Source organism: Gekko japonicus, unplaced genomic scaffold (genome assembly GCF_001447785.1).
Source record: "Gekko japonicus isolate JY-2015 unplaced genomic scaffold, Gekko_japonicus_V1.1 scaffold443, whole genome shotgun sequence".
NCBI lineage: Eukaryota > Metazoa > Chordata > Lepidosauria > Squamata > Gekkonidae > Gekko > Gekko japonicus.
The window spans coordinates 117,083-132,354 of NW_015172565.1; the positions used below are offsets into that span (position 1 = coordinate 117,083).

Genomic DNA, 15,272 nt, shown 5'->3' on the forward strand with positions numbered 1-15,272 from the left:
AGTTCCCCTAGCTCTTTTTCTATGAAATGACCCCTGAGTACGACAAGGATGTATATTGTCCCCTTGCTTATTTAATTTATATGCAGAGTACATCATGCGAAATGCCGGCCTGGATGATTCAGAAGCCAGAATTAAGATTGCTGGGAAAAAGATCAACAACCTCAGATATGCAGACGATACCACTCTAATGGCAGAAAGTGAAGAGGACCTAAAGAGTCTCTTGCTGAGGATAAAAGAGGAGACCACAAAGGTTGGCTTGAAACTCAGCATCAAAAAAACTAAGATCATGGCATCCGTCCCTATCACTCTTTGGCAAATAGAAGGGGAAGTCGTGGAAGTAGTGACAGACTTCACATTCCTGGGATCCCAGGTAACTGCAGATGGTGACACAGCCATGAAATTAAAAGATGCCTGCTCCTTGGGAGGAAAGCAATGGCAAACCTAGACAGCATATTAAAAAGTAGAGACATCACCCTGCCAACAAAAGTCAGTATGGTCAAAGCATTGGTATTCCCAGTAGTACTGTATGGCTGTGAGAGTTGGACTATAAGGAAGGTCGAGCGCCAAAGAATAGATTCTTTTGAATTATGGTGCTGGAGAAGACTCTTGAGAGTCCCCTGGACTGCAAGGAGATCAAATCAGTCAATCCTAAAAGAAATCAACCCTGATTGTTCCCTGGAAGGCCAGATACTGAAGCTGAAGCTCAAATACTTTGGCCACCAAATGAGAAGGGAGCACTCACTGGAGAAGACCCTGATGCTGGGAAAGATAGAAGGTTATAGAAGAAAGGGACGGCAAAGGATGAGATGGTTAGACAGTGTTATTGAGGCAATGAACATGAAATTAAGCAAACTCCGGAGCACGACAGAAGACAGGAGGGCCTGGCGTGATGTGGTCCATGGGGTCGCGAAGAGTCGGACTCGACACTGCGACTGAACAACAACAACAAATGTAATTTCATTGAAGTTTTCTTAGTAGAAAGACCTTATAAAGTAAACAAGGGACAGCAGTCCGTTTTGTCTAAAAACAATTATACAAACTAAATCTTCAAATATGTCATTTATTTCAAACAAAAGTGCATCCAAGCAAAACTGTACTTACATGTTTTAATAAATTATTTAGATTCTCTGTTCAAATAGAACTTAGCATGTTCTTTTAAACCATAAACTCAGTGGGCACAATGCAACACAACATTAATCAGGCTTAAACTTATTGAAATCAATGGGCTGAAGTGTGCCTAACACTGTAACACATTTTTATCCTTTCCTTTATACAATAGAAGCACAGGTTGATGTACAAGTGGGCAGCCTCTCTTATCCTCACAAAACCCCTGTGTGGTGGGTGAAGCTGAAAGTGTAGCCTATAGTTCCCCAGTGAATTTTATGGCTGAGCATAGATTTAGACATCCCAAATACAACATTCTGTGTACTGCACATGGTGTCTCTGTTGGATTACAACCTATTACTACTATCTTAAATTACAATGGCAAATAGAGATGGTATACATCCCTGAGAAAAAAACACTGGTATAGAAACACAGCATGATATTAATGTATGTAACCATCACAAGCTGCACTTTGGACATGTTTTTACATTCCTCTGGCACGGTGTTGTTTTTTAAATTATTATTACCTGATATCAGAAAATGAGGGTCAAATTAGACATGGCAGTGGCAGTTTCATTGTTTAAACACAGAACTTCACTAATCACATAGAAAGAGGGAATGGAGCTGTATAGTAAAAGAGGGCACATAATCCTTCCCCAGACCATGATTTATTGGTCTGTAGCGTCTCTTCCTCAGCTAAGTTCTGACACTGGAAGTGCAGAGCTAGATGACAAGTTGGCGAGGGGCCGTGGAGAAGTAAATTGAGGGATGGGTGCCCATGTTTCCCCTTTGTTGTTAAACTTCTGTCTCTCTTCGTATGTATGTTTAAACACTGAACTGTCACCTCCACATCCAGGTAGCCCAGAGAACTGTTTACACAAAAGAGGGTTCTTAGAACTAACAGCAGTGAGCTTCCCTGAGACAAGAAAAAAAGATCTATTGGAGCAGTTTCCTCCATCAACAATAGCAGCTATACTTATAATTAATTATGCCAGAATAAATCAAGGATCCAGTGACCCATTGTTTCAGTATACTGGTGAGTAGAAACTGCCTCTGAGCAATAGCCAAGCAAAAAAGCAAAAGCACTGCACATTCTGTACATACCATAGCACTGGTTCTGCATAAAGTGCTATGAGAAGTGAACACAGGACACAGCCTTCTAAATGTTTGTTGCCACTAGATCCTGTCGTAGTTTACTACTTCCTAATACTAAAGAGACCATAGTCCTTTGATGCCTGCAATTTATGTGTTGTGGCTGTAGTTCAGCACTGGACATAGGAATGGAGGCTGTATTAACAGCTGCCTAACAGCTTGGACACAGAAGTTAGCAACACTAGACTGCACGTTAGTGCCATAGGCACTCTCTCTAATTTAAGGGGGGAAATGCATATTTTCAGCCATTTAGGTCTGGGATGTGCTGAGGCTGTGGTAAATAATTTATTGGTAAAGAATTTGTAACCCCATAAAGTTAGAAGCAGAGAGAACACCAGTGAGTGTAGATGGAAGGGGAGCAGGGAGTGGTCAAGCAAGTGGAGAAAAGTGTACTACCTTCCAAGTATTATTTATATGACTGGTTGAAGAAATATAGTATTTGCCTGGCATGTTAAGTTTGTTGCTAATCAGCTATGCTAATCTGATGTAGACCCAAATCTAGAGAAATTGCAATGGGTCAATATTGCCAAAAACAGACTGAATAACATAGTGGCAGAAAATTAAATGAACAATTCTCCTGGTACTCCTGCATCAGATTTACCATCAATTAAATTAACCAGTAGGGAAGCCAGAAGAATGTAAAAGCACCCTAAAGTATCGCCCAGACAGACACATCATAATATCAGAGCAATAGATTTGCTTTGTTTTTCTAAATCATAGCTTTCAGTTGAGATCCACTATTAGTCTTTTGTTTATTTTTATCTTTTGCCTTTCTCAAGGTAGATTACAAATACATTAGAACTATTTGGTCAGTCAGTAAACTGATTACATGACAAACCACTCAGTTTAGCTATATATCCATTTTTTGTCAATAAAATATAATGGCTGCTACTTAATTTGGTGTCTGAATTTTTATACTAAAATCTACTTATCATCTATTAAAAGTATATTCTTCACTAAGCTTACTCAAATTTTATATGAAATTACTAAATTTGCATACTTTATTTTAGTTACAAAATATGGGCTTTTGCAAGACTAGTGATTTTTGTAAGATGGGAGATTTGGTCGTACAATTATCAGTAAAAGACTGAACAAACCACCCAGCAATGAACTTAGAAACGATCAAAGCAAACTTTGACTGGAAATAAACTTTCTGCTGACAATAATTTAACATTGGACCATAACTCTCTGTTATTGCTGTGTTATAGTCCCTTATAAGCTTGGTCCTGGCTTCACTTTTACATATAGAAAATAGGAATAACACTCTGGAATAATTTACACGTCATAATTCCTCAGTAAAAACTGACCTCTGTGAAGTCCAACTTTGTTCTTGTAGCACACTCACAGCTATTTATATTTTAAATACCTCAAATTTGCTTCCTAAGTTTTTTAAAATCAGCAACATGATTACTCTCTACTTGCAACTGTTCATATGCATATTGTTCAATTTATTCTTGGCTCCAAGAATCCATCTCTTGGCTATGATTGTGCAAAATTTAGTCAGCAGTTATTTTCATAGTCTCAAGTAGGGTAACTACCATTTTTCATTGGAATGTTTTTCTTCGGGAAGCATGTCTCAGTAGCTGCCAACCAGCACAAAGTTCAATAAGATTTTCATGTATGAACACCATTGACTTTTTCTTTATTGTCTGTGAAATCCATTTCAATGTGATTGAAAGCTGGATTGTCTGTTCCTTCATCAGCAACTTGTTTCCAGTTCAAAACCTCAACTTTGTCTTCCTGGAAAACAAAATTAGAACAATGAATGTACACTGAAGGAGATTGCTGTATGTGGTGACGGCTTTTCTCATCGAAATATCCTCAGAATTAAACATGTCATCTGCTGTACCAGCTCTAAAGCTACAGAGAGATAATCTGGACAAAACATGGGCTCCTGCACGCCCTCAGTGCTATCAGTAGATAACATAATACTCTTAAGTACACAATATATCCATACAATGTTTGGCATGTAGTACTTTAATGCCAAGTCACTAGACAGACTAACAGGCTTTCTATTGGAATCTGTTAAAATACTGCCCTGAAGGTCAAGATGAACACCCAGATGGGTTCAACCTGGCTTGTCCAATAACTTTAGGTTTCAGATTTCTTTTAAGACTTGTTATTTTCACCATAATTTTAAAAATACTGTTTTCATTGTAAACCAATGTGGAGCACTTATGGCTGAAAGATAGTTTATAAATATAATAAATTGGATAAACATCTCTTTAGTCTAACAGAAAAAAGTATATGTGGAACGAATACAAATTAACCTGTTGTTCAACAGGCAGTTTGCGGGAAAAAAAGGTTTCTTCAACTTCACACAAGAATTTCATTATCAAAGCATGTTGTGACCACTAGAGAGGGCTCTTCCTTCATTATTTGAAAACAGATTAGACAGGAAGGAAAAATTTAGTTGGCTTATTTGCAATATAAAGCATTACACAAAAGCAGCTGTCGAGCTTGTTTGACTAGTTCCAGTATCCCAAGGAATTATGTTACAGATAATTTGTTAGCAATGCTTTCTGGAACTTTATGTAATTCCTAAATACTGTGTTACGATCATGAAAAATATTTATAATTTATAGAAGATTCTCACTAGAAATATATTTCCGTACCGGATTGATAAAGGAAAATCCAAGCACAACTGTTTCATTAGAAATCTTCATATTTAGATCAAATATTTTAACATCACTTTTTAACTAAATAGCTAATGGATAGGTTTCTGTATGCAGCTTGTAGTAGCCTCCAAATGCATACAATAATGGAAAGTAATCTTTGCCCTGCTTCAGTGTTTTGTGTCACAACAGCAATTAATAAGGATGAGAACATTTTTAATTATTTCATTTTTAGAAACATTATTAATATGTGTATTTGTATGTAACCAAAGTACATCTGCTTATTAATAATTGCATCTTATCTGCCTTTTCTGGCATCTTTCTAGTTATTGGGTTAGCCTCTTGGCAGGGGGATGGGGCGGATACTAAAGATATTCAGCTTTCCACATCGTTAGAACTCTGTAGAATTTTGTCCTAGGTATAAGTACCAAATTTCATTTGGATAATGTTCAAGGGAGATATTTTTTACAAACAACCATGAAATGTTGAAGAAATTAATTAAACCAATGGTCTCCTTTCATACAGGATGTAATGATTCCTTGTTTTATATGTGTGTGAAACCAGGCCTCCCCAGATAAGGGGTCGTCTTGAACATACCAGCTTAAACATACCAGCTGAAAGGAATCCTTCCTCAGGGACACTTAGTACCTTTAAAAGCCTTAAACTCGACTACCCAGTAATAGAAACAGTATAGTATAAAGGTTTGGAAAGCCTTAAATTTCCTGGTGGCAGCCGAATATCCCCAATAGAACAAAATAAAAAGAACACTTTTAAAGTGAAACCAGGCCTCCCCAGATAAGGGGCCGTCACACAGGAAATATTGAAAGTACCTATAAGATATGGCAGTAGAAACTGTACAATAACTTATTTTATGTTAATACAAATTAGTATTTTTACTATACAAGAAGAATCAAATTATGTTATAAAATGATACTTACTTTTTTAGGTTTCAAAAATGAGAAGTTCGACAGAAAGTCCTCCTTGTTTATCATGAATTTCCGATCCACACTTTGCCGTAATCCTCCTAAAAAATATCAGTTTAGTTGGTCAGAACCATTCCAAAGTTTATTTATTAGAATCAGTAGTTTTTGTTCCAGAATTTGTTGAGAAGGCCAGTGGAAATATTCAACTCAAGAAATAAAACTGTTTCTCAAGAAGCTTCTTTATACATCAGGACTTATTGGTGAGTTAAAAAAAATTAGTACAGCTCCTTTTGTGCAGTTTTCTTGGAACCATCTCTTTTGAGATCATTTGTGGATTTCTTTTTTCTATCAAAACATAATTGGATTGTGGGGGTGTAAGATTACATAGAATAATCCACCATTGTGATATCCATAGATAATACTTATGATAGTGAGATCTTTCACATACCTTGCTGAATTAATTTGGACATAATTTGGACATAATTTCATCATTATTTATTTATGTTATTTATAGTCTGCCTTTCTCACTTGCTCAAAGTGGATTACACAGAGTGAGTCAATACAATCAACAGGACAGGACATTCAATAAACAATGCAATAGGAATTAGGGTTGCAGAATCAACCCCAAGTCTAAAAACAGAACTGAAGCAAAGCATAAGTATTAACATGACATATTAAGAGATGCAAAAATTACACAGTAGGATCCTAGTTTCAGCAAACAATACACAATAGTACAGACCACAGTCCCTGATCATTTAGTGCAGTGCAACTCTATTGCCTGCACAGAAAAGTCTCTTGAATAATTTGGTTTTGAAAGCCAAGGAGAGTGGGAGCAACATAATTTGAATTTGCAAAACTCTGGGTTTCAAGAAGTATTAATTATTCACATGAATACTGTGAAAAATCATATGAAAATGAAAATCATATCTACCTCTTTGCACTGGAGTTGAACTGTTCAACACTAATACAGAGCCTAATGAGGATTTCCTATACATGGATGTCTATGTATGCAGTTTCATTCTTCTATGATAGATGTCATTTCTTTTAAGAGATCTTCTCTTATTCCAGAAAATGACCATATTTATTTACTATGTACATATTGACTTGCAAGAGCTATTACAGTTCCGCAGGACCTGTAAGACGGAGCTCTTCCACTAGGCCTTTGGGTGAGGTGGCGGATGTTAAACCATATTGGCCTCCCCTGCCTCTGGTACCTGCCCAGTACCTCCTAGACACTGTTTATCATCTTTGGGCACTATATTTTAGGTACCTCCTACCATCTAATTAAAACTGTTATAAATCAGGCCATCTACCATCGCCTCACAGGAGACGTTGGATTACTTGTGTTTAATGCCATCTTGTTTTAATTGCTTAAATTGTTTAACTGTTTTTATATCTTGGTTTTTATCATTTTTATTATGTTGTGAGTCACCCTGAGCCCATTTTTGGGCTATTAAACTTGGGATACAAGTTTAATAAATTCTACAATGTTATTTTCTCAGTCTTCAAGTTAAAGGACTTATTTATGTTAAAGGAGAAACCATGAAAGATATTGAAATGAGGCAGCTCTTTTCATAACAACATGCTTCTTTATTGAACTTCTGAACCAAAGACACAGGATCAACAGGAGCCAATTTATACTTGTAAAAACCACACCCACCTTTAACAACAGCCAATACAAAGTAGGCAGCTAGGATCCTTCATTTGCATGAACTAGTACAACAAGAAATCAGCCAGCCGCTGTCCCAAGTCCCTCTGGCCCAATCTGCAGAGTGAGTCTTTGGTGGATCTCACCATACTTCCACCTGTTCATTTGTTGAAGGGTGGAAAGGTGCTGAAGTAATGTGTCTGATGGCATTGCTCAAAAGGAATCTCTGGAATCCTGCAATGTGAATTGTGCGCCATTGTCGGAGACGACTGCATCTGGGTGGCAAAGAGGCATCAAAGGGCTCTGATAACAGTGGTGGAATCGACAGAAGACACAGGAACTACCTCAAGCCACTTTGAGAAGGCATCAACAACAAGGGTCTGGCAAAGTCAATGTGCAGCCTTGAACATGGAGCCCGTGGAGATTCCCAGGAGTGAATAGGAGCTTGCGGCATCTCGGGTCTGGACTTCTGACAGACCCAGCATGAGTGTACCCAGTCCTCAATTGCCTTGTCTAGCCCCAGCCACCAAACATAGCTGCAGGCCAATGCCTTCATCCAGATGATCCCCGGATGTCCAGCATGTAGAGCCTCCCAGAACACCCTTGAGGAGTGTTTCCATCAGTTCCTGGAATATGCCAGGAGCAACACTGACACCAAACTGCAGCCTTTTTACTTTGAATGCCCCATGGTGAGCAACGACAGTCTGGGCTTCTGTGGTGGCTTCATCAACTTGCAACTGTTGATAAGCTTGAGCCAGATCAAGCTTCGTGAAGACCTGACCTCCCACCAATGACGCCAAAATGTGGTTCACAACCAGTACAGGGTAGGCGTGTTGTGGTAGGGCCTTGTTAATTGTGCATTTGTAGTCAGCACAAATGCACACGGATCCATCTGGTTTTACCAGGGCCGGATTTAGACTTGCTGAGGCCCTAAGCTATACAAAACCCAGAGGCCCCCTACTGTTTTAAATTACATCCGCTGGTCTCAAAAATTTTTAAAATATATACACCTTTTTAATATTTGAAATCACTTTTTATATTGTGTTTTTATTCGAGGTCCCAGCAGATTGCGAGGCCCTAAGCTGTAGCTTATTTAGCTTATGCGTAAATCCGGCACTGGGTTTTACTGGAGTGACTATGGGTGTTTCCCAGCACGCATGTGGAACGGATTCAAGAATGCCTTGGCTGATGAGCTTGTCCAACTGCTCATCGATCTTTGGTTTGAGAGTGAAAGGAACTCGCCACGGCTTTACTCTGATTGGTTGGACACAAGGGTCGAGTTCAAAGGGAACTGGTAGGCCTGTATATTGGCCCAAGGAGTCCTCAAAGACAGTCGAAAACTCCTCACAGATAGTGCTGCATGCTGATTGGCCAATTTGTTGGACTCCTGTGACATGGATGCCCAACACCTCGAACCAATCCAGTCCCAATAAGCTTGTGCAGCGACCTTTGACAACAACGACGTGCAAGGTTCCGCTGAAGCCTTTGTAGCTGACGTGGATGAGGCCTATCCCCACCACAGGCACATGGCGGCCTTGGAAGTTGGTGGCGGCCTTGGAAGTTGGTGAGATGAACCTTGAAGGGTTGTAGTTGATGGATTGACTTCCTGGGGCATACTCACTGGAAGGTCTCTTTTGAGATAATTGAGAGCGCCAACCCAGAGTCCACGTCCACTTCGCAGGGGTTGCCTTCAATAAGCACAGTCACTCTGATCTTCTCACAAGTCTGTAATCCGGCACCTTGTCTGTTGATTCCGAGCCGAATGGTGGACTTGATCCGGGTTTGAACCACTGTATGGCCCACTTCTTTGGAGCCGGCGACGGTCAGTGACGAGGCATCAGTGGACTGTTGTCTTTTGCTGATCGACAAATGCTGGCAATATGGCTCATCTTGCTGCAAGCTCAGCACTTGGCGTCCTGGAATTGACACATCTTCCTTGTGTGAGAACCACCACAGCCAGCACAAGGGGTTCCCTTAAAGTCTCTCAGTGTCCACTCGTGTTGCTCCACTCTCATCCACAGGACCTCCTCATCCTTATCAGTGTCCTCAGTGACGGCTTCCCGGTGAACTGTCTTGGCTTTTCAGGTGGTAGCTGGACTCCTTGACTTCCGAACTTCCCTGGTGGATAGGCCGGCTGCTTCTGCTGCAATGGCCTCTTCTAGCATGGTCTTGAAGTTGAGGACCTTCTTGGCAAAGAGCCGCCACTGGAGTTTCTCATCCCACAGGCCGCAGATGAGGTGTTCTCTCAGGGCAATCTCAAGATGGGGGAAGTTACAGTTTCAGGCTGCCTTGCATACAGCACTGACGAAGGTGGTCATAGTCTCACCCTGGGCCTGATCACGCTTGTAGAATGTGTGGTGGCAAGCAATCTCTGAAGGCTATGGTGAAAAGTGGTCCTTCAGGCACTGCTTGATCGTGCTGAATGGGGTGTCTTTGAGTTGAGCCCAGGCCAGCAAAGCCCAGGCGACCTTGAACATGGATTGACCACAGATGCTGAAGAACGATGTGCGCTGCTTTTCATCTCCTCCTATCTCATTGGCTGTGAGATAGAATTAGAATTGGGCCTCATTGGGCCTCATAGGCGTCCCAATTGTTGCATCAAAAAGTTTGATGTGGCCGGGGCTTCCGGTTTGGACTTCGCGAATGGCGGACGCATCTTCGGGACGCTCCCGAAGTCGTTTCGCCCATGCGCGGCAAAGGGGGGGAATCCGCACAAGTGGAGACCCTAAGGAGCCCCAGGCAGGGTGCTCCGATCCGGGGCGCGAAGGGGATGTGCCTCTTTCCCGATCGGATAGTCGGAAATTGAGGCTCGCCCCATGCCCCAATGGCCCTAGCCGCGGCAGTGCCCCGCATGGGGACTAGCGGAGCCGCCGGTCGTCACCGGGTGATCAAGCGGACGAGCATTTAAAAGAAGATTTTCGGCTAAAACTGTGAGTGCCAGTCGAAACGAGAGAAAAAGAACTGAGCGCGTTCCCCCCCTTTTTTGAAAAATCGCGAGGGAGGAGATTCCCCCCCACCCTACGTAACAAAGAGTGATTTAACAGAAAGAGGGGGGGGGAGTGAAAATTGAAAAGAGCAGTGCTACCTTATGGTGAATTGTTAGAAGAAAGACAGGAAATTTCATCTTGTAGCTGCGCGGCACAAACTTTTAAAAAGTAAACAAAAAAACCAAGATGTCGAGCCAGAACAAGTTTCAGGACAAGCCGGCAAAGAAGCTGGGAGGAACTTCCGGTGCCGGCTCCCGCCTCCTGGAACCGGCTGTCAATCAACAGGAGAGCGAACTTCTGCGCCGTCTGCTGGAGCAAATGCAAAAGATCAACCAAACATTGACAAATATGGAAGGTGTCCTCAATACTCAACAGACTCAGTTAAATGACACAGCCAAGAAGATGGAGGAAATCGTGCAAAAGTGCCTGGTCACAACAGAAGATACCCAAAAAGTCAAGAAAAGGGTGGATAAAATAGAAAAACACCAAATGTTGCAAAATAAAAAGCTAATGATGCTTCAAATGGAAAAATCAAATTTGACTCTCCGATTTCAGGGCATAAAAGAACTGGAAAAAGAGGATCTCCGAGGTATTTTAGCGGAAGCCTTGGCAACACTCACCGGCTGGGAAGCGGAAAAAATAAGCGAGGAAATGGATCTGGTTTACAGAGCCTATTCCAATTTTACAAGATTGAACAACCTGCCGGCAGAAGTGGTGGTCAAGTTTACAAAGCAGAAAGTTCGGGATCAAATACTAAAAGCATCTTCAGCAATGCCCATGAAGATTGGAGAGCAAACAATCAGGATTTTGAAGGATGTTCCGTTTGAAATTCGAATGAAAAGGAAAGCATACAAAGGACTGACCTTATTCTTGCAGAACCATCAAACTAACTATCGCTGGTTGATTCCAGAAGGGCTTACTTTCAAGTTCAAAGATAAAAGAGAGAAGATTGATTCCATCTTCAAAGCTCAAGACTTTTTGAAGAGGCACGCCAGCCCGGAGGAAGCAGCACTCGCCACAGGGGAGGATTTGGACAGTGACAGAGACAGCGGCTCGGAGGGGGAAGTCAAGACCCCGGAAGATAAAGGAGCAGGAAAGGGTCCATCATATAATTTGAGAGACATTAAAGGGAGGCTGCCCAAACCATGAAGACAAGTTCGGAAAGCGCTTGAAAAGACTTTACTAACAAAAACCAAAAGGACACTACTAATCCATTAACAATTTTTATTTTCTTTACAGGTTAAGATGAAAGATGACTGACAGCTCACAGAAGAAGCCAAAAGAAGATTTTTGTATTACTCATAAAAGATTAACATACTAATAATAATATCACCCAACCTTTTCTTTATCCCACTATATACCCTCCCTTTTCTTATATGAAAAAAGAATAAACTCTCTTCTTTTTAGAAGAGTCAATTTAAAAAAAAAAGGTTTGATGTGGCCCTTAACGGCCATGATCGCGGTTGAGAGCTGGTGATTCAGCAAGTGATTTCAGCTTGAGGTGAGTGATTTCAGCAAGTGATTTCAGCTTGGGGTGAGCCTATGGTTGCTGGCATCCCATCCTCATCACCAGTATTAAGTATTGAGATGAGGCAGCTCTTTTCATAACAACATGCTTCTTTATTGAACTTCCAAACCAAAGACACAGGCTTAACAGGAACCTATTTATACTTGTAAAAACCACACCCACCTTTAACAACAACCAATACAAAGTAGGCAGCTAGGATCCTTCATTTGCATGAATGATATACAAAGTAACTATTTACAATACAGCTATTGGATATAAGGCAACAAATATGATTGCCCATTACTGGCAACACAACCAATAGCCTTGAAGGCATTTTGGAGCCTTCACTCAGATTCAAGCTCCAGCAGTATATAACAAAAGAGAAAATTATTTCCAAACAAAAAGAAAATACTCTGACTGTTGTAACTCCAGACATGCAGTGTACTTACATATAAGGATAGTTCCATAAATGTTCAATGAATCAAAAAAAAACAACCAATAAAAGTAATACCCAAGAAAAAGTACCTGTTAAAAGGCTGGCAACTATTCCCACAGCAACTGTGACCAGGGTTCCAAGTGTGCTGAAGTAGAGATATGATAAGGAATACCAATAATCGGCAAGGACAGGCCTAGGGAGAGAAACAGAATTTATTTGCAACCATCTTCAACAACATATGAAAAACCAGAAGATGGAAACTAAGAAAACTGCAGGTCCTAAGAAAAATGAACAGTATTTTTTAAAAGGCCTCTGATATGCTGAGAGAAAGCCATCATTTATAATCTTGATAGAAGACAATATAAATTCAGGTTTATATAGCACCGTTTCAGAACTCAGTTTGCGGCAGGGTTCTACAGGGTATGAGCTTTTGTGAGTCACTGCATTTTAGCTGTATCCGAAGAAGTGAGAAGTGACTCACAAAAGTTCATACCCTGCCACAAATTTTGTTAGTCTTTAAGGAGCTACTGGACTCTTCCTCTTTTCTACGGCTACAGACAAACACAGCTACCCATCTTGAACTCAGTTTGTAATTCTGTATAAACTATGGGGCAAACTGGCAGTTCCATGATGGGGGCTGGCTTACATCAGAGCTTCAATCTTGGGAGGGGATCCCCAATAGAACTTGCCCCCTCATACTGGTATTATACACCTATTTTTCCTGACACAGACCTACGAGCAACTGGGGGTAGGTCTGATTTCTGTTGTGAAAATGGAATGGTAGACAATGTTAAGCATAAGGGACTGCCTTTCCCCATATGTTCCCCCAAGGGCACTATGGTCGGGGAGTCAACATCTGGAAATTCCAGGCCCCAGGGATATCAAATTTGCTGTGACCAGAGCCAGGGCATTTTCGGTGGCGGCTCCTACCTGGTGGAAGGAGCTCCCAGAGGAGATCCAGGCCCTGCGGGACCTTTCTCAGTTCCGCAGGGCCTGTAAGACGGAGCTCCTCCACCAGGCTTTTGAGTAGGAGCCACCGACACCATTATTCCATCACCATAACTTCTGCATTATTGCACCACTACCACCAGTATGTGGTTCCATCGGGGCGCGAGGTGACCCTGGAAGGAGAAAGGGATGACAGGCTACCGGAACATTGCTGTTGGATTAAGATCGATCCCATCTTGTGATAAATGGAGCACCGTCACTTTGTTGTGTTGTATTATACTGTATTATACTATTTTATTCTCTTTTATGCTATTTTTATCTGTTTTAACTTGGCCCTTGTGCCTCATTGTTAGCCACCCTGAGCCTTCGGGGAGGGCGGGATATAAATCCAAAAATAAATAAATAAATAAATAAATAAAATATTACTTTGTTCACTGTCACAGCCCTAACTCTCTCCATACACATGACTACTTCAAAACATTAAACATTAGGAAATCCAATTACAGATCTCTTTTGTAATGTGCAGTTTGACTGTAAGCTTGCTCCACTATAGGAGAAACAATGACAGACTTTGACTTAAGAACGGCCGTTATTCTAGGGTTGTTCGATTTGAGTCCAGTAGAACCTTGGAGATCAACAAGAGTTTCAGGGTAAAAGTTTCCACGAGTCAAAGCTCCCTTCGTCAGGCTAGATCCCACTGAACAAGTTCACATGTGAGGTTTATTTCATAAGAACGGCAGCCAATTTATAATCACATATATCATCTGCTTGCAATATTATCAGCTATTCAACAATGGGAAGTAAACTGGAAAATTATAAACCAACCTGTGTGCTTTCAACTTAACATGGATTAACAATCCCGTTTAAGATGACATTTTGATAGAAATATGTATGTTACATGATTCTGTGCCTGTACACTTTTGGAATAATTTCTTGGTTAGGAACCAACCTGCTTGTGATGCTGGAGTCCCATACTGAAATACGTGTAAGTAGCAGTGAATCCCATTGTAAAAGGAATACAATGAGTTCTAGAAAGACATCTTGTGTAAGAAATGCGCTCGCTGGAAGCAGGTTGGAGCCTCCCCCCCTCTGTGCTGGGCCCCGATCCGGACACCAGATAGGGTGGGAAGGGGGGGTGCGCCAGCTGATAGACAGTGCTTCCCCCCAGAGGCCCCTCCCAACTCTTTGAGTGCACGATTCTATGGAGTGGTCTCCTTTCCTTTTGCCATGCCGTTGCAGCAGACTGACTGACAGCAGAGGTGGGCAGAGGCAGATCACCATCGTCCGCATCTGCAACTGGGTCTCCTGGCCATGTACAAAGGAGGGGCAACCCCGCCTTGCTCCTGAGCTGGGGGGGCAGCGTGGGCGATCTAGCGGCACCATCCCTTGATCGGGCAACCCTGCTGAGCTGTGGCCAGGGGGGCGTATCCCAGGCAGGGCATCCCCCCTCCCATGACGGTGGCAGGGACTCACTGCTGGCACTGCCAAGTGTGAGCCTGGGCCTTAGCCGCAGCCTCAGGGTTAAACGCGTGGGGGCTGGGGTGTCCTCCTCCACGCTGGCCGTTGATCCAGGGGGAGCAGCTGCACAACAGCCGCAGAGAAAGACGAGGCACGGGGAGTGTTGCAGAGGGAGTGGTGGAACAGCAGGGCCCTCAAGGCCTGTCGAAGGCGCCCGGCGCGTTCTGTGCCAAACCCTTCCCCGAGGCCTGGATCGCAGTTCCCCCCCCCCCCCGGGGGGGGGGGCCGGGGGCGGCTCAGGGGGGGTGGCTGTCTGTCAGCTGGCACTCCCCCCCCCATGGCCTCCCTACTGTTTGGATCGGGGCCGAGCGGGGGGGGGACGCTGCAGCCTGGCTGGTCTCAGGAACAGCATGGAGCTGTCGCAAGAGTGAAGACATCAGCTGTGTTTACCAGAACAAAGCAACTGTGTTCTGAGGCAAGTTTTGGCCAGCAGC

General features: G+C 42.4%; 1 protein-coding gene across 1 annotated transcript in view; it reads right to left on the reverse strand.

The window, feature by feature from the left end:
- Positions 1–3,822: 3,822 nt before the first annotated feature.
- The window catches only part of LOC107118896 (sodium-coupled monocarboxylate transporter 1-like), a 53,254-nt gene continuing 41,804 nt past the window's right edge, over positions 3,823–15,272 (reverse strand). Inside the window, exons 13-15 of the mRNA XM_015421287.1 lie at positions 12,462–12,565; positions 5,810–5,895; positions 3,823–3,996 (exon numbers count right to left, since the gene is read on the reverse strand). Coding sequence (XP_015276773.1) covers positions 3,871–3,996; positions 5,810–5,895; positions 12,462–12,565 — 316 coding nt within the window. The 3' untranslated portion in view covers positions 3,823–3,870. The remainder of the gene's footprint in view (positions 3,997–5,809; positions 5,896–12,461; positions 12,566–15,272) is intronic.